The sequence below is a fragment of the Amia ocellicauda genome, chromosome 20 (assembly GCF_036373705.1).
Source record: "Amia ocellicauda isolate fAmiCal2 chromosome 20, fAmiCal2.hap1, whole genome shotgun sequence".
In the NCBI taxonomy this organism is placed as follows: Eukaryota; Metazoa; Chordata; class Actinopteri; order Amiiformes; family Amiidae; genus Amia; species Amia ocellicauda.
The window spans coordinates 14271492-14288115 of NC_089869.1; the positions used below are offsets into that span (position 1 = coordinate 14271492).

Consider the following 16624-nt stretch of genomic DNA (forward strand, 5'->3'; position numbering starts at 1 on the left):
TCTGGAGAGCGGTCCCACAATGCCCGCTATGTGAGGCTGGGAGTTGCCCGTGAATCACTGCTTTGTACCAGCTCCCAAACCAGGTAAAAACCCTGTCTGTACAGTACCCTGCAGCGACAGACCCCCAGCTGTCTCACTCTCCTTCCAGAGTGGACTGTCTCACTCAGCCATGTCAATAACCTGCTGTTCCCCATCCCAAGGACAACTGACACATTACAGGTGTCAGCACCGTGAAGTATTTGTACTCATAACACAAATCCAGAGTTTATGGGCGACAATCCCATTACAAATGGCGACAATGTTTCATAGAAAGGAAGCATGGTACCCAGAAGATAAAAACAATACCTCAGAGCATCATGCCAACACTGACAGTTTCACTGACATTTTCATTAATAGCATGGGAGAGCGCATCAATATAAAGCTGTTACACTGTGGTTTCATGAATGAATGGTACTGCTTAAGCTGTGTAGGCAAGAAACGCAAAGACAATACATTCTGACGTCTCCTGTAGTCTTATGCTAAATTGTTTGCTAAAGCTTAGTTTAAAGTGAGTGAAAGCTGTAACATTCCAGCGAAAAGCAAACCAAAATCATTGTTAGAAAGACATAAAAATAAGAGGTTTTATTTCTGTGCACCAAGTTAAAATACAATAGACCAGTATAAAACACAACAACTTCCTTTTAACATTAGCCAGCAAAGGCATAGTGGTAACAGAGGATGCACATGTATTTAATGTACGTGTTCTCAAGTAAGCTATACAAAAATAGTTTAAAGCAGTTTGTGTAGCAGAGGGGAAGGGTGTACGTTTTCTTAATTAACTATGTTACCACTTAATCCAAGAATGCCCCAAATTTGACTGATTTAATTGATCCACTTCACTTCACTTACAGCTAAATAACTGTACAGCTACAACTAAAACAATGAAACTTTGGCTTGCATACCTTATGCAGGAAAAAATAAAATTCCAAATACAAACCTGAATTAAAAATACAAGTGTCAGTTTTGGTGGAGAATTAAAGAATCTGAATCCAGAAATGCCATAATGCCCTGAGTAGATAACAGCCCTGGTTTATCTAGGTCACTCTTTACAGCTCAGGGATTGTCTCTGATTTTTCTTACAGAGAGGAAATAGAAACAACTGATTTCAACATCTTGATAGTGGCTGTTTGGAAAGATTCCCAAATATTCCCAATCACTGTATAGAATGGGAATCTGCTGAAGGAAAGACTACCTTTTAAACACGTTCTAACACCCAATAACTGCCGAGCTTCTACAAAAGCTCTAAAGCTTCTACAAACTTTAAACTGCATGGCTCCTTTTGGGTCCCAGGGGCAAATAACCTCTAACTGAAAATGAACCCTCTCAACTCAGAACATCAACAATTTGGTGTCTTTTGCCCCTAGTTTCTCATGGCTCTAAAAAAGGTTACTGATTCTCACTTGGATTATTCACAGAAGGACGTCTCAAAAACAATTGTTTTTCTGAGATGGCTGCTGCCCACAGACCTTTCCAAACACAGGAAACCGAAATTCTGCAGATCTTGGTGCACCACACATGTCACTGATGGCTGTGAAATGTTCTTATCCACTCCGAGGGGGTCATGATGGGCTGCTCATTTTCCCTCCCAAGCATCATCACGTTGTTTAGCTGCCAAGCGCTTTTGGTCTAATGGAGAAAAACACATTTACAGATTATTTAAATGTTGAAGTTATTTTTAAGCAGGACTGAAATTAACCTTGAGCATGCTTTGCTATTTTATAATTTTTAACAAGGAAAAGATAATCAAGGGTGTTCTGCTCTGGATAGCAGCACCACAACTGCCACTTCATTCAAATGCAAATATAGCTTAAAGCATATCCTATAATTTCCCATAATGGGATGGGGAATGATGGGACTTTTTTTTTTTTAGTTTTTAAATGCGAATTTGTGTACGTGGTTCACTGTATACAAGGCTCAATCAATTGTTTCTTACATTTACAGCAAACAAGGCTTCACATTTGTAAGCTTTTTCCTCATGGGGTGGACTTTTGGAAATGTAAGCTGTTAATCCCGTTGATTACAAGAAAGACGTGAGCAAGTGATTACTCTGCCTAATGACCGAGGCCTTCATGAACCATTATGATGCATTGTAGCATGGAATATTCCATTCTGGAAACCAACTGCAGGGGGGGGAAACCCAAAAGCCCTTCAAATGAGCTCTTCTGCAGTGGTTGGGTTTGGGAGTCTAGTGGAAGGCGAGCAGGAAGGACCGGTCTCGAGGGAGAGATCTGGGATGGAAAGAATATTAAATACACCAAGTGCAGTCCTTGGGGCTGGTCTCTGGCACATCGCTGTTTACCCAGGGCTGCTCGCACACGATTACATGTTGTTATTTACAACAGCGCACCCTCTGTTCAAAACACAGAGCACTAGGCTGACCCTTGTGTGCACACAATTCTCCTTTCTTTCCCTGCTGGGGAATTTAGTGCCTGTGACAGACAAGGAGCTGACAGGGCAAAAAAAAATAAAAAAATGAAATGTTCAATTCGCGTCTCACAGGCTCTGGGCATGTGAGCAATTTAGTGCCAGAGAGACGCAAAATAGGCTTCACGGAGGAAAACACGGGCCAAGCTGCCCATTCTCTGTAGTGTCTCAGAGAATTGGATTGGATCTCTTATTAATTTGTTGCGTTTTTGCCATTTCCAGTGCACTGTAACTAGTGCTAGACATGCACGATATCTAGACAAAATATTAATGACATATCACACCCATACTATGTCACTTATAAAACCAGTTTATCTCAGTATTTTTAAAAATGTACATTATCCAAGACTTTTCTGTCCAAACGCTACAGCAATTTATCCAAATTTGGTTCTCTTTAAATCAATGCATAATTTACTATAATAATATAATTAACCCACCACTACCACTTCAGATTTAAGAACTCTTGATTGGCATGATTTTTACACATGCAAGACCTTGCTAAATTTAACTGAGGTCATGACCTATATCAACGTCATTCAAAAGCTGTTAAATTTAATAAATGTTTAAGAGTATCTTGGAATTTTAAAACATATTACTTGAAATGTGTCTCCATCTAGTGGTACACTGAGATGCAAACTATTTGCTAGACTAGACCAGCACGAGGTCATCCAAACATTGCCCTGAAGCTAAATATTCCAGATAGAGCAGACTTACAGCCACTGAACTTTGAAATGAGAGCGCACCCAAGAGGGGAGGGTTGCTAGAGAAAAGTGAGTGATAGGAGGATCTTTATAGTTCTTCTTTAATGAAGTAAGCAGCTGAAGTAATAGCTTTTTAAGAAGTAATGATCAAGGCAGTGAAGCACAGCTGACTTGATCTGGCAGGCTAAGTGAAAGAACATAAATATGGTAAAGAGAAGAAAGATTCTTTGAGAACAGGAGTGAGAGACGGAGAGATGGGTCCTCACCACGGGCAATCTGTAGTTTCTTCCTTTCTGCATCCCTCTCCTCTTTGCTGAGAGGGCTCTTCACACCCAGGGCCCCAATCACCAGCCTGCGGGCCAGGGCTGCGCTCGTCTGGGGCCGCTCCTTGGCAGGCAGGAGGTAGTCTGAGAGAGGAAACAGGCACCAACATACACCACTTATTGTACTGTGGAAATCCTAGACACATCTGTCACAAAATAATCTACTGGGTTTATACAGATGAGCATGTCCTCCTTTAGAAGCCTGCTAGCCGAGTTGAATTGGTCGCTACCTTCTGCTTTAGACCTCTTCATTGCAGTGTGTCCACAGAAAAACAAAAAGAGCGACAAATCTAACTGCAGTCTAACGCAGTCATCCTTAAAAGTTATCCAGAATCAAAACATCTGATCTTTGAAAAATCAGTAATTGACAGAGGTAAAAACTGAGCAAAAATTAATTGAAATCTAACAGAGACAATTTGTCTTTGTTGTAACGTCAGGTGTAAAATGTTCTCTGAGCACAAAAGTATCTGAAACAAATTAAATTAGGGGCAGTTTCGAAGTGGAAAAAATATATAGGCCGTCTCACTCCAGTGGATCACATAATTGGAAGCAGCTTGCCATAAAAATATTGTCAAGATGGCATACCATAGGTGTACAATTTCAAGGGCAGATTAACGAAATGCCTCAGCTTTAAAGGTTGCATTCACGATAAAGCTGGCTATAACCTAGTGTACAATACAAAACCATACAAAACAAAGTGCAGTTCTCATTGCCAAGCGTCCCCTGGCTCGAAAGTGAGATGAATAGAGACACTGGGACCACAGGTCAAGGTAATATGCACTTTAAGAAAACTGATGACAATCCATGTAAACGTCCTAACCTACAGTACCTGAACATCCACGGGCCTTGGCTTTGGTGGCTTGGGAAGCCTGGGAGAGGGGCCGCACCTTCATCATTGGGTGTCTGGACCTCAAGACATCTTTAGCTAAAACAGAGTCAAAGTGATTTTAATGCAGACAAACCTTCCAGCACATTGATGATAAGAAAATCCTGCATTTGGTAGCGGTATGAAACAAGTGTGAACTGACCTGCTATTGGGCTGGAGAAGAGACCCAGCACGTGTGTGTCATCCACCCACTGAATGTCAAAGCCCTTCTGTCTGCAAAGGAAAAGCAAAAACTAATTTAAACACAAAGTGAAACCTCTGCCTGCACTCCATTATGGCAAGCAAAAATGTAATTCAGTGATATCTGCAAATACAATTTAAGATATCCTAAACTGAATTGCAGATATCTCTAACTCAAATTCAAGATTTCAAATAGATTTCCTGTGAAAATGCTTGTCATACTCCATAACCACTTCTTTAGCTCACATTCAACTCTTCGTTGGGTTTGAGCTCTTTTGCAACCCTGTTAGTGCTCAAAGGCTTTACATTTTTGAAAATATTATCATTTGCTTTCCTTCTCTGCTTTTACTTTGATTGATTTGAATGAGCTTGACCCAGACACTACGGGTATCCTGGTCCTTTATATCCTCAATGAAAAGGTTTTACTGTCCACTGGCTCATTCTACAGTTCCATCATCACAATCTCTGCTAAAAGACTGCTCTCCACTCCCACGCCCCCAGTCATCTGCAGTCCACTCTAATGCCCTGGCTGAAAACAATGAGCTGATAGAAATCTACTCTCTCATCTTGGCTTTCAAATGCTCACTGACAACACTGAAAGTCACTCCCTCAGCTTCCCTGTCAGGTTGTCATGCACTGTTTGATTAGCCTTTACTCCCAAACCTCTCCCTCTCATTCCTTTATGCTGTAGCACTGTCTCAAAATGTGTTTCTTTACAACTCTCTCTCCTCAGCATCTCAGACTGTGTATTGTGACAGTTTTAGATTTAGTTCCCCCTTTCCTCTCAGGTTGATATACAGCCTCAGTACGTACTGGTAGGAGTGGAAAGTCCGGAGCAGGTCCTCCGTTTTGAACTCTGCAGGGAAGTCGTAGATCTCCACGATGTGGGACAGCTCATCCTCTCTGAGCTCAATCTCCGGCTCCACAGACCAGTTGTAATAATCAAACCTTGGCTCCTGGATGGACTCTTTCACCTTCCCTTGTTTTTCAGATATCTTAAAAATTAAACAAGACAAAAATCTATTCAATAATTAAAAGAAACACCATGACCAAACCCTTACAAGAACACTAAGATAAAGTTGCTAAAATCTCCTCTGAGAAGTTATGAAAAATATATAAGATTCTAAGGGAAATAAATTGTAAGAAAACTACTGATGCTTATACAAAAAAATGTTTACTGTAGTTACCATCCTGACCCGAGCTTGACAGGAAACCACATCTTCTCAGTCATCCTCAAACTCAATCACAACAACCACTGACAGGACGCATTCAAGGTATTTCAAGGAGCATTACAAATCTATAGCACGCACAATAGACTGCTTCAATTTGGACAGAGCCAGCAGTCACCCTTAGTGCCTGGGGGTTTCTGAGATTAAAATAAACTGTAATATTTACTTACACAGTGGAAAATAAAAATTAGAAATCACTCTACCATTCTGGTTTTAGAAATTGCAACAGCTAACTAAATAGCAATTAAGTCATTAAGAATGTTTCTCTCCAACTACCTAAAAATACAGTAAAAAATAGCATCCATGCTTGCTGTCAACAAAACATTGTCAATAGCCAGACTGTACTCTTGAGATGGGATTTCCATTTGGATCTCTGGAATATATATCAATACATTCAGTCCATCGTTTGGCATGTCTTGCCAATCTCCTTGGATATGATCTAAACCAGAATGCCACATATTGATGAGAGTCAGCTCATAAGAATATTGCTTTCAGTGGGTAAATTAGTAGAATCTTCTGTAAGAATGCACTATGATATATATATTTTTAAATCTTATATGAATTAACAAAAAAGCCAAGTAATTTGTTTTGTGAGAGAGAATAATATGGCATAATATAATAAATTAGATGTCCTTCATTATACTGCTCCATATAATAATGATACCCTTCCATATTTGCAGTTTTTCCTGTTAAATGGTTTTAGATCAATGTATGGCTCTCTCTCTATACCCCACGCTGCTTTATGTAAATTGTAATGCCTGTCCCAAGACCTGGCAGTGTAAAGGGGAAAGATTGTACTTATTTGCATAATTTTAATTTCTAATTTCTATTTCTTCCAGAGTTAAAATAAATTATATTAAGTACACAGCTATTATTTAATGAAGCAAATAATATACAAGATGATGGTCATCCATGATAGTACTATTAGTGTGCACAGACAAACCAAGATCTGAGAAACTAAACTGAATTTTACAGCCAAATAGTTGGGGAGAAAATAAGTCAGAAGGAAGGAGCTTAATAGCAGGATTACTGCTTCTATGTGCAAACTACTGACCTGTAACTCTGACATCTACATCTCCCTGCTGATTTGTGATCTCCATTGCAGAAAAATGGCCCTTGAGGACTAGAAGTAATTTGTGAGAGACAAACAGTGACCGGGAAAACAAGCTACTCTGGTTTCTTCCATGATCCTTGCGGCAAAACCGCTTCAGACTCTGCCCGCTGTATAGAATAAGCTAATTCTGCAATGCTTAATTTATTTCCCATTGGGAACAGTTTATAACTCCTTTCATATTCATTCCGTGAAAGACATTGAAAGAGATCAAAGCAATCTAAAGTAAAATCTCCTTTTGTCCCCCAAAATCTTAATAAGGTGATATTTTCTTTATTAAAGGACACACTGTTACCTCCTCTAGCAGGTGAGGGTCCAGGCAGTCTCCATCATCATTGAACAGGGTGTCCCAGCTGTCTGCCTCCTGGTCCCCGGGCTCCTCGGACTCTCCTTCATTGACTAAACCAGCCTCCTTCTTCCTCCCCTGCACTGGATTAGGAGGGCAGAGAGTCAAATGCTCCAACTTTGTGGACATCCCACTAGGGTCTCCCTGAGAGTTATCATTCTGGGCCTGGTCCACTGTATCGCCTCCAGGGTCTACCCTTCCATTTTCTTGCTTCCCTGCATCACTCTTGGGACCGGCCTCTTTCTCTGCTAGATCCCCAAGGCCTCCCTCAGACACCTTGCCTCCTCCTTCCCTGTCCTTTTTGCCTCGTGCATTCCCCTTCTTCCCCTTCTCCTTCCCCAGTCCTGGTCTCCGGGATGTCTCCCGTTGGTTGCCCTTCGGCTTGCCCTGGGTCGGCCTGCTGGGCTCCTGGATGGGACCGGGGTCAGAGGCACCCATTCCAGGCCCCGCATCCTCCTGCTGTCTCTTAGGGACGTTCAGTGCCATGTTGGGCTTCATCTCCTTCTTCTCTGCCCTGCTCTCCTCCTCCTGCTCCATCAGCAGCCACAACTCAGTCTGCAATGGCAAGAATCAAGCCTGTAAAAACACCCAACGGACAGCAGACACTCGTAATTTAGTTCTGTAGTTGTCAACGCTTGAAATTGTATTACACATTTCAAATCATACTCATCATAATTTAAATCATATTTAAAAATGGACACAAAAACATTACACCAAGGGAATACATTTTTTAAACCTATACAAAGTTTTAACTGATATATTGTAAAAGTAATAATGTATGCTATAACCATGCATATTAGCTAGGAATTCTGAGATAAAATAATGATGATCAATGAGATCAGTTATTGTCCCAAACTACATAAAGCCAGACACAGAGTTTTGGCTGGTCTGTAAAGCAATTCAGGCATTTAAAGATAATGCACCTGTAGGAAGGCAATGCCAAATATAAAATATATGTTATTGATTGTGGAACAACACCTGGCAGCAATCTTGTTAGAATTATTTCAGAAACTCTCAGGCCACTCTGTCATATTATATACTACTTTCCCAATACTCGATGGATGATGGATGAATACAAAAAATAAATACACTGTACTCCTATCCAGTGAAAAACATGAATTTCATAACAACCAATAACAAAAAGGTTCCCATACGAGTTTTCCACTATAAGTACGAGTTATCAGATTGAAATAGGGGAAAAAAAGTAGCACTCCTCATTTATATCTAAGTGTTGTGTATGTGATGTGAATTTCACCTTTTACTCTAATTACCAAAATGGAAAATATACACTTCATAATGCAGACATTTTTTAAAGTAGAAAAAAAAACAATGCTAGTTTTCTCGTTTTTAAGCACAACAGTAAATTTATGGCTGGTTGTAGTGAGATCAATCAAGGCGTGGAGGATTGGTAATTAATGCAGAGAGATGAGAGATGGGGCTCGCCTCTATACTCCCCCCCTCTTTCTCCTTGTTTATTTATCTTCACTGTCAGCCTGTTGTTCCGATTATGGATGTCATACAGCAATAAAGCGCTCTGGGATCAATAACCCTGAAATTAAACAAAAAAATGAATTTCCGCAGCTTGCTGTAATCTACTGCCAGCTTCCTCTGTTTGGGACATCACTGCAAATTTACACAATAAGAAACAGATAATTACTGCAGGTTAGTGTAGGGAAGGCAATGGTTCAGGAAAACTGGACTGCTGAACATCATGTAGAAATTAAAATGCCAGCTGTTAGCAGAGAAAAGAATAGTTTCAATTTAAGGCAGACAAAACAAAATGCAAAACAGTGTTTTAGAATTTTGTTCATTAGATTAAATGTTAATAAGTTCTAGAAGGTGCCAAGAATGTTTGGGCTACATAGTTTTACGTGGTTCACATCATATTATAGGTTATCTAATTGACTCTCAATCTTTTTTCTTTGTTAATCATCACATCAGCAACCCTGAATATTATTTACAAACCTGATCAAGAGGACACCAATAGGACACAATGATTATAACCTCTTTAATATATTTAATTCAACAACAGGATCTAGTAAATCTAAAAAATATTAAAAGACAATATTATGGTGGTTACCTACGTGAGATATTATCGTTACAACTATTTCAGAAGTTTTAGAAAAACACTATCAGGAAAATAAAGTGATAACTAGCCATGTAAATCAGAGACTTTGTCAAACAGCATGCCATTAATAAAATAAACCCATGACCATCTCTCAAATTAATAATATAGATTTACGTATGATGTGAAATTAAGCACATTTGAAAATAAAAAATCTAAATGAATAGAATCCCATTTCCTTTTTAATGATCAGCATCATCTGAAATTAACTTCAGCAGCCATTTCATTTTCAGCCCCAGACGACCCCCGAGTTTTGGTATTGACAGCTGGCCTGCAGATTCATCTTCTGTCAGAGAGCTGGCGAGGCGCGGGAGACGGGGAAGATGAATGACTGAGCAGGAAGCCACCCCCGACACACGTCCACTATCAGACACGGCCCGCATTTCTCAGCACCCTCTCCCCAGTGTCAGGCAAATCGTTTGTCTCTTGGTTGGACTCAGGGAGCTAAATCGATCTAAACTTAATGTCTGCACTACAGGAAGACAATGATGCGAGAGAAAATCAGCTGGCTCCGCCCCACAGTGACAGCCCTCTCCATCTTTGCGTAATAAGTTTTCTTTCTATCAACTGAAGGCGTTAACAGGCCCTGAGAACACTGAGGGGTGAGCCCTCAGATTCATGTCCTTCTCTCCACCCTTTAAACTGAAGAGGGACCCTGCTAGGTTTAGTTAAAGAAAAACTAAACATTTCAATAATATTGGATGACTGTAAGGGACATATTACATTTAGGTGAGGGGTAAGGGATGAAAGAGCTGCAAAGAGTTAGTGTGAATGCTGTATCCTTTCCCCAATTATAAAAATAATATTACCACAAAAATGTTTGGGTTTGTACACAATAGGATTGTATTTTAAAACATTTTAAGACCAGAAACTTTTTTTTTTTTATAGCAAGCTGATTGTGTATTATAACAAGATGCACCCCTTGACCTTATAGTCTGTGTTATGTAACTAAGAAACACAATTGTTTCCATCTGGAACTGACAACTGTTCAGAAACACTGGCAACAAATGAATCCACAACAGGATTCTTAGTGTGAAAAACCCCACTGCATTTGTGAATGCGTGTTACATGACAAAATACATGTATTACTCATGTCTCATATGTGCATCAAGGCTGTAACAAGTCTGCCAAAAGCTAAGATGCAATTGACACAGACCACAAATACATTTGACATGTTTATACTTGAAAGCTTTCAAATCAATCCACTTACATACAGAGTGGAAAATGCAGGAAGGGCTTGACCTAAAAAATACTGGAACCAGAAGCAAAAATGATGCAACAAACTAAAAACATCAGTCACTTTAAAAAGTTTATCTGCGGCAACGTCTGTTTTAGGTGAAATATAAATCAATATAACACATTTAGAAATTTTGCCTAAAACTATACTGAAAGTGACTATGTAAAGAGCAAAGATGTATCTGTTTAAAAGAGTGTTCAGGTGACTTACATAAACATACAAAAACAAGACTTCCACCCATCTCTTGCAGTGACCATTTTCTACAACACAAGTTTTGAAAAAAATACATATCTGAGCTTTAAGACTGAATGATAAATTGCACTTAACTAACAGCCTATATATTGCAGGAGAACATTAAACACTTTTTAGTCATTCAAAAGTATGCCAGTCACATACCCAATATCAAGAGTAGGCAAACCCTGCCCTACAGACTCACAAAGGCATTCTGGTTTTCATCCCAATTACGGTCTAAATGCCTTGACCTACAATTAGTGCAATGGTTGGTTGAATTAGTACAAGTTCATAATTTATAATTGAAAGTTAGCTATACAACTTATAGAATCACATCTTTCCGGGAACAATGATGGATTCAAGAGGCTGTGACAAGCACAACACTTTCACTTTTGAGACAATAAAAGGAAAGTGTTGTGTTTTGGGGTAGACTTAATAGGAAAATAATGTGACAGACACAGAAGTGATCAAAAATAAATACATTACAAATGTCCAGCGAATATACACAGTGTACCCATAATCCCTTACTAAGTAGAATCAAATGTTCTTGTTAATCTATACAGGCAAATCAGATAGTCTCTTACAGGAAAGCAGCTCCATTTCCTTTGTCATTCCAGGCAAGGACAGTATTTTTAGTGTACACTCCTGGTCACTGTCTCTCTCATTACAGGGACTCGGTGGTTACATCAATACTAAACCTTCTAATATTACACCTTCTGGCGCCACACAACAACAATAATCCCACAGCCCCATGTTGTTTCTCTCTCAAAGGAGCAGATATACGAGCTGAGAAGGACTGCAATTATCTCTCAAAGCTCTGTCCAGCATAGACAAATCCACACTTTTTTATTACCTAGATATGGTCAGATTGGACTGGTAAAACAGCGTCCTTTATTTTATACCCAATACTTACAGGATGTGTCTCAGTCAATGCCCATGTTATACTAATAAACAATTAATTAATTAGATACTTATAACATAGTCCACAAGTCGCAAAACATTTTCTAAGACATTAACGTAACGCCATACGTTTGCTATTTGACTGAATTGACTCATTTCCCCCCCCAAGGCCTGTGGGAACACAACAGACCAAGGAAGTCAAGCTTGCTCAGGGTTTAATAAAATATAGCAATAACAATACAACATAACAGTAACAGAGCTGTACTCAAATGCCAGATACTTTATTTCATTTTTTTGGATAAACAGTTTCTGCTATTTTTAAATACCTCGTTTGTTTTGTGTTTTCCTCAGCATTCACTAATCTCACAGCACTACGCACACACCGGATGTTTGGCTTTGGCCCTTTCTTCCTGACGTCATCAAACAGCGCAAGGCTAAGGGAAGTCTGGTAGATGTAGTTTTTAAATATACATTTTCCCGTTTAGCCTTTTTACTATGACATCTGTTTATTTAATAATAATAATAATAATAATAATAATAATAATAATAATAATAATAATAATAATAATAATAATAATAATAAGATATAACAGTGCACGAAGGAAAACACAAAGTATTTTACTGGGAACAAACAATAGGTTTATATATAGAACATATAGAATTAGAATTACATCAATACTAAAATTATGTTTTTTGAGACACTGGAATAACTCCTGCTTTAATTGAGTCATTATATATATGTAAAGCTATCTACTTTGCATCTCTGTTTTTGATTGTTGTTCCATCATAATTGTTCAGTGCAATTATTAGATTATTTCCTATTTGGAGGGGTTGTTTTGCATTTATATTTATCCCATTATTTAAAATGGTTTCTTTGAGTAGGTTGCTATTTTCCTTCATGGACAGTGTTGTTTTCTGATAAAATAACATTTAAGAAGTTCAGGAAATGGGTCTACAGATTGTATGAGTTAGAACATGATTTACAGTGCATCCGGAAAGGATTCACAATGCTTCACTTTTTCCACATTTTGTTATGTTACAGCCATATTCCAAAATGGATTAAATTAATTATTTTCCTCAAAATTCTACAAACAATACCCCATAATGACAACGTGAAAGACGTTTGTTTGAAATCTTTGCAAATGTATTAAAAATAAAAAACAAAAAAAGCACATGTACATAAGTGTTCACAGCCTTTGCTCAATACTTTGTTGAAGCACCTTTGGCACCAATTACAGCCTCAAGTCTTTTTGAGTATGATGCTACAAGCTTGGCACACCTATTTTTGGGCAGTTTCTCCCATTCTTCTTTGCAGGACCTCTCAAGCTCCATCAGGTTGGATGGGGAGCGTCAGTGCACAGCCATTTTCAGATCTCTCCAGAGATGTTCAATCGGGTTCAAGTCTGGGCTCTGGCTGGGCCACTCAAGGACATTCACAGAGTTGTCCTGTAGCCACTCCTTTGTTATCTTGGCTGTGTGCTTAGGGTCATTGTCCTGTTGGAAGATGAACCTTCGCCCCAGTCTGAGGTCCAGAGCGCTCTGGAGCATGTTTTCATCAAGGATGTCTCTGTACATTGCTGCATTCATCTTTCCCTCGATCCCGACTTGTCTCCCAGTTCTTGCCGCTGAAAAACATCCCCACAGCATGATGCTGCCACCACCATGCTTCACTGTAGGGATGATATTGGCCAGGTGATGAGCGGTGCCTGGTTTCCTCCAGACATGACGCTTGCCATTCAGGCCAAAGAGTTCAATCTGTGTTTCATCAGACCAGAGAATTTTGTTTCTCATAGTCTGAGAGTCCTTCAGGTGCCTTTTGGCAAACTCCAGGCGGGCTGTCATGTGCCTTTTACTGAGGAGTGGCTTCCATCTGGCCACTCTACCATACAGGCCTGATTGATGGAGTGCTGCAGAGATGGTTGTTCTTCTGGAAGGTTCTCCTCTCTCCACAGAGACACGCTAGAGCTCTGTCAGAGTGACCATTGGGTTCTTGGTCACCTCCCTGACTAAGGCCCTTCTCCCCCGATTACTCAGTTTGGCCAGGCGGCCAACTCTAAGAAGAGTCCTGGTGGTTCCAAACTTCTTCCATTTACAGATGATGGAGGCCACTGTGCACAATGGGACATTCAATGCTGCAGACATTTCTCTGTACCCTTCCCCAGATCTGTGCCTCGATACAATACCATCTCGGAGGTCTACAGACAATTCCTTGGACTTCATGGCTTGGTTTGTGCTCTGACATGCACTGTTAACTGTGGGACTTTATATAGACAGGTGTGTGCCTTTCCAAATCATGTCCAATCAACTGAATTTACCACAGGTGGACTCCAATCAAATGGTAGAAACATCTCAAGGATGATCAGTGGAAACAGGATTTCAATTTTGAAATCAATTTTGAGTGTCATGGCAAAGGCTGTGAATACTTATGTACATGTGCTTTTTTATTTTTTTATTTTTAATAAATTTGCAAAAATTTCAAACTTCTTTTACGTTGTCATTATGGGCTATTGTTTGTAGAATTTTGAGGAAAATAATGAATTTAATCCATTTTGGAATAAGGCTGTAACATAACAAAATGTGGACAAAGTGAAGCGCTGTGAATACTTTCTGGATGCACTGTATCCCCACAGTCAAATAAAGTGTAATGTGTAATGGGAATTCAGTTAGTCTTTACTGTTAATTATAATAATAAAAAACTATTCCTCTTCATTGTGGTTTCTATAGTAGACACAAGATCTACTGTACTACAGTATTGTAATGCACTCTAATTAGCTGTAATAGAGATGCTAATAAACTGTATCACATCGTATAGAAGAGCTTTCTTCTGTCAATGGAAATCCAACTCCTAAACTGGAGAAAATAAATTTTGGTGTAACCTTGAACAGTATATCAGCTATCTAGACTATACTATGCAGCGCCATACTGTTACTGAAGTGGAGCGCTGTTCGCTGTCCAGTTGTCTGCCCCCCCCCCCACCCCCACCTAAAATCTCTCAGCGATGGTGAAGGAGCTCTTTCACAAATGCTTGTTTAGTTTATTTCCTGGGATCGTCTATAAAGTACAAAGCCTGTTATGTCATCTAATCAATATTTGAACATCAGATTTTTTTTCCCCTTTTCTACACACTAGATTTATTCTTACAGCCAGAAGGGCATAAATCACATATTCATACACTAAATTAAAAAATGATTTATGGCTTTTAAAAACTCTTTGGAAAAAGCACTGATGTAAAACATAGTAAATATTTGTTGAACGGGGCAGCATAGAATATTTGAAAAGCATTTAATTAGCCTTTTAATGTATAATTGCTGAGGTGTTTTTTTGTGTGGAGAGGAGGGGGTAAAGATGGGACTTATACAGCTTATTAGAATAGAGTGACAGTTTCAGAGGAATAACAAGGAAAGTTATAATATTTATTACTTTTCCCCGTGGTGATAAAAGTCACACCCCACTCTATTGTTATTTATTATAGTGATAGGTAAAATGGGCTGAAAATTTGGAAATAAGGTTTGTAAGTAATAACAGTCACAGTGCTAGAGATCAGATAATGTAGTGTTTTCTCAGTTGTTCTGGTGATAAATTGTTTGGTGCTAATCTGTCAGTAAGAAGTGCAGTAGCTGGGCTGAGGCCAGTAAATAGATACACATGAATCCATCAGGCAAGATAATTCAATTCAGAGCTTTAAATATGTCTCACGAATTTAAGTCATTGGTAATGGACATTCTCAGTTTTCAGATATTTGTGATTTAAGGTGACCTACAAAACTCACTAAATTGGGGATCCCTGGGACCAGGTTTGGAGACCCTTGAATATAGGCAATGTAATCTCTATGGTGTAATGTATGGAAATTGAGTCTTGAAATGACCATGACAAGTCTCTTTAGTAGTAGCTTTGGCTTGGGAGACATACACTTCTAATGATATTGCGATAAATCATGACACATTATATGGAAAGCTATTGTGATTTAATGCAAATTTTCCCATAAGGTACTCATTCAGTGCAAACCAACATGCTCTGGAGAATACAGCTGTAGACTACAGATTTCAGCCATTCCTTCACACAGTCAATCATACAATCAAACAGAATGGTAAATGTTTCCATCTAATAAGTTAGTATGCTATAGCATGAAAAAAGTGTCCTGGAAATTGACATACAGGAAGGTAAATGGAAAAAAACATGCTTTTACAATGTGAAACCTATTATGATAAACATGGATTGCCCATTCCTGATGGGGTACAATTCAGCAGAAGGTGAATTATGATGCATATAATTCACCATCAGTCAGGAGGTTATAGGACTGTATGAAGGAATCTACCAAGGACATTTACAGAAAAGTCAAAGCTGGTGATGCATGGAGCACTGAAGGCTCTGCATCCATGCTTCGCCTCTTGGTGCCCACAGAACATGGAGTCTGAGTCATCCAAGGGTCAAGGTTCACACGGCAGGCACCCTCCTCTCACATACAGGGAAAGCAATGACAGTGTCCTCTGTGGGATGGAGATTCAATATTGAGGCACTCTGTACATAAAGAACACTGTACTTGTATCTTTTTCTCCTGCAATTTCATGCATCTAATCATAAAATCTTGAAAGAAAACCTTGACTTCCTTCAAAACTGTTTTGTTTGATTTTCGTATTATAATTCTACAATCACTGGTGTGTATTATGTAACAAAGAGGTAAAGTGTATCTTGATCTAAAACACAATTCAGTTTTAAAACCCTTAGTGTCTATAGTTATGCTCCTGAGACTCTGCAGCTCACACCAAGCTGTCTGTTTTCACCTAACCAGACCACACATTTACCCAGTCATTCAGAATGATATTGGGCAGTGGGCAGTGTAATGGGACTTTAGCCAGTGCCGAGTATTGGGCTTGTCCTCATAGGTTTCTCCT

At 39.1% G+C, this 16624-nt stretch overlaps 1 protein-coding gene across 2 annotated transcripts; it reads right to left on the reverse strand.

Moving 5' to 3' along the window:
* Positions 1-606: 606 nt before the first annotated feature.
* Positions 607-12146, reverse strand: r3hcc1l (R3H domain and coiled-coil containing 1-like). 2 transcript variants are annotated; one of them, XM_066692835.1, is made up of 7 exons: positions 12059-12146; positions 7189-7794; positions 5367-5548; positions 4516-4586; positions 4317-4412; positions 3431-3571; positions 607-1665 (listed from the first exon to the last, which is right to left on the reverse strand). In XM_066692835.1, exons 2-7 carry the CDS (start codon positions 7774-7776, stop codon positions 1613-1615), a joined length of 1131 nt encoding a protein of 376 aa, XP_066548932.1. In that variant the 5' UTR covers positions 7777-7794; positions 12059-12146; the 3' UTR covers positions 607-1612. The 2 variants fall into 2 exon arrangements, with proteins under 2 accessions (XP_066548932.1, XP_066548933.1); XM_066692836.1 differs by having other exon boundaries at positions 7189-7815.
* Between the last annotated feature and the right edge of the window lie 4478 nt (positions 12147-16624).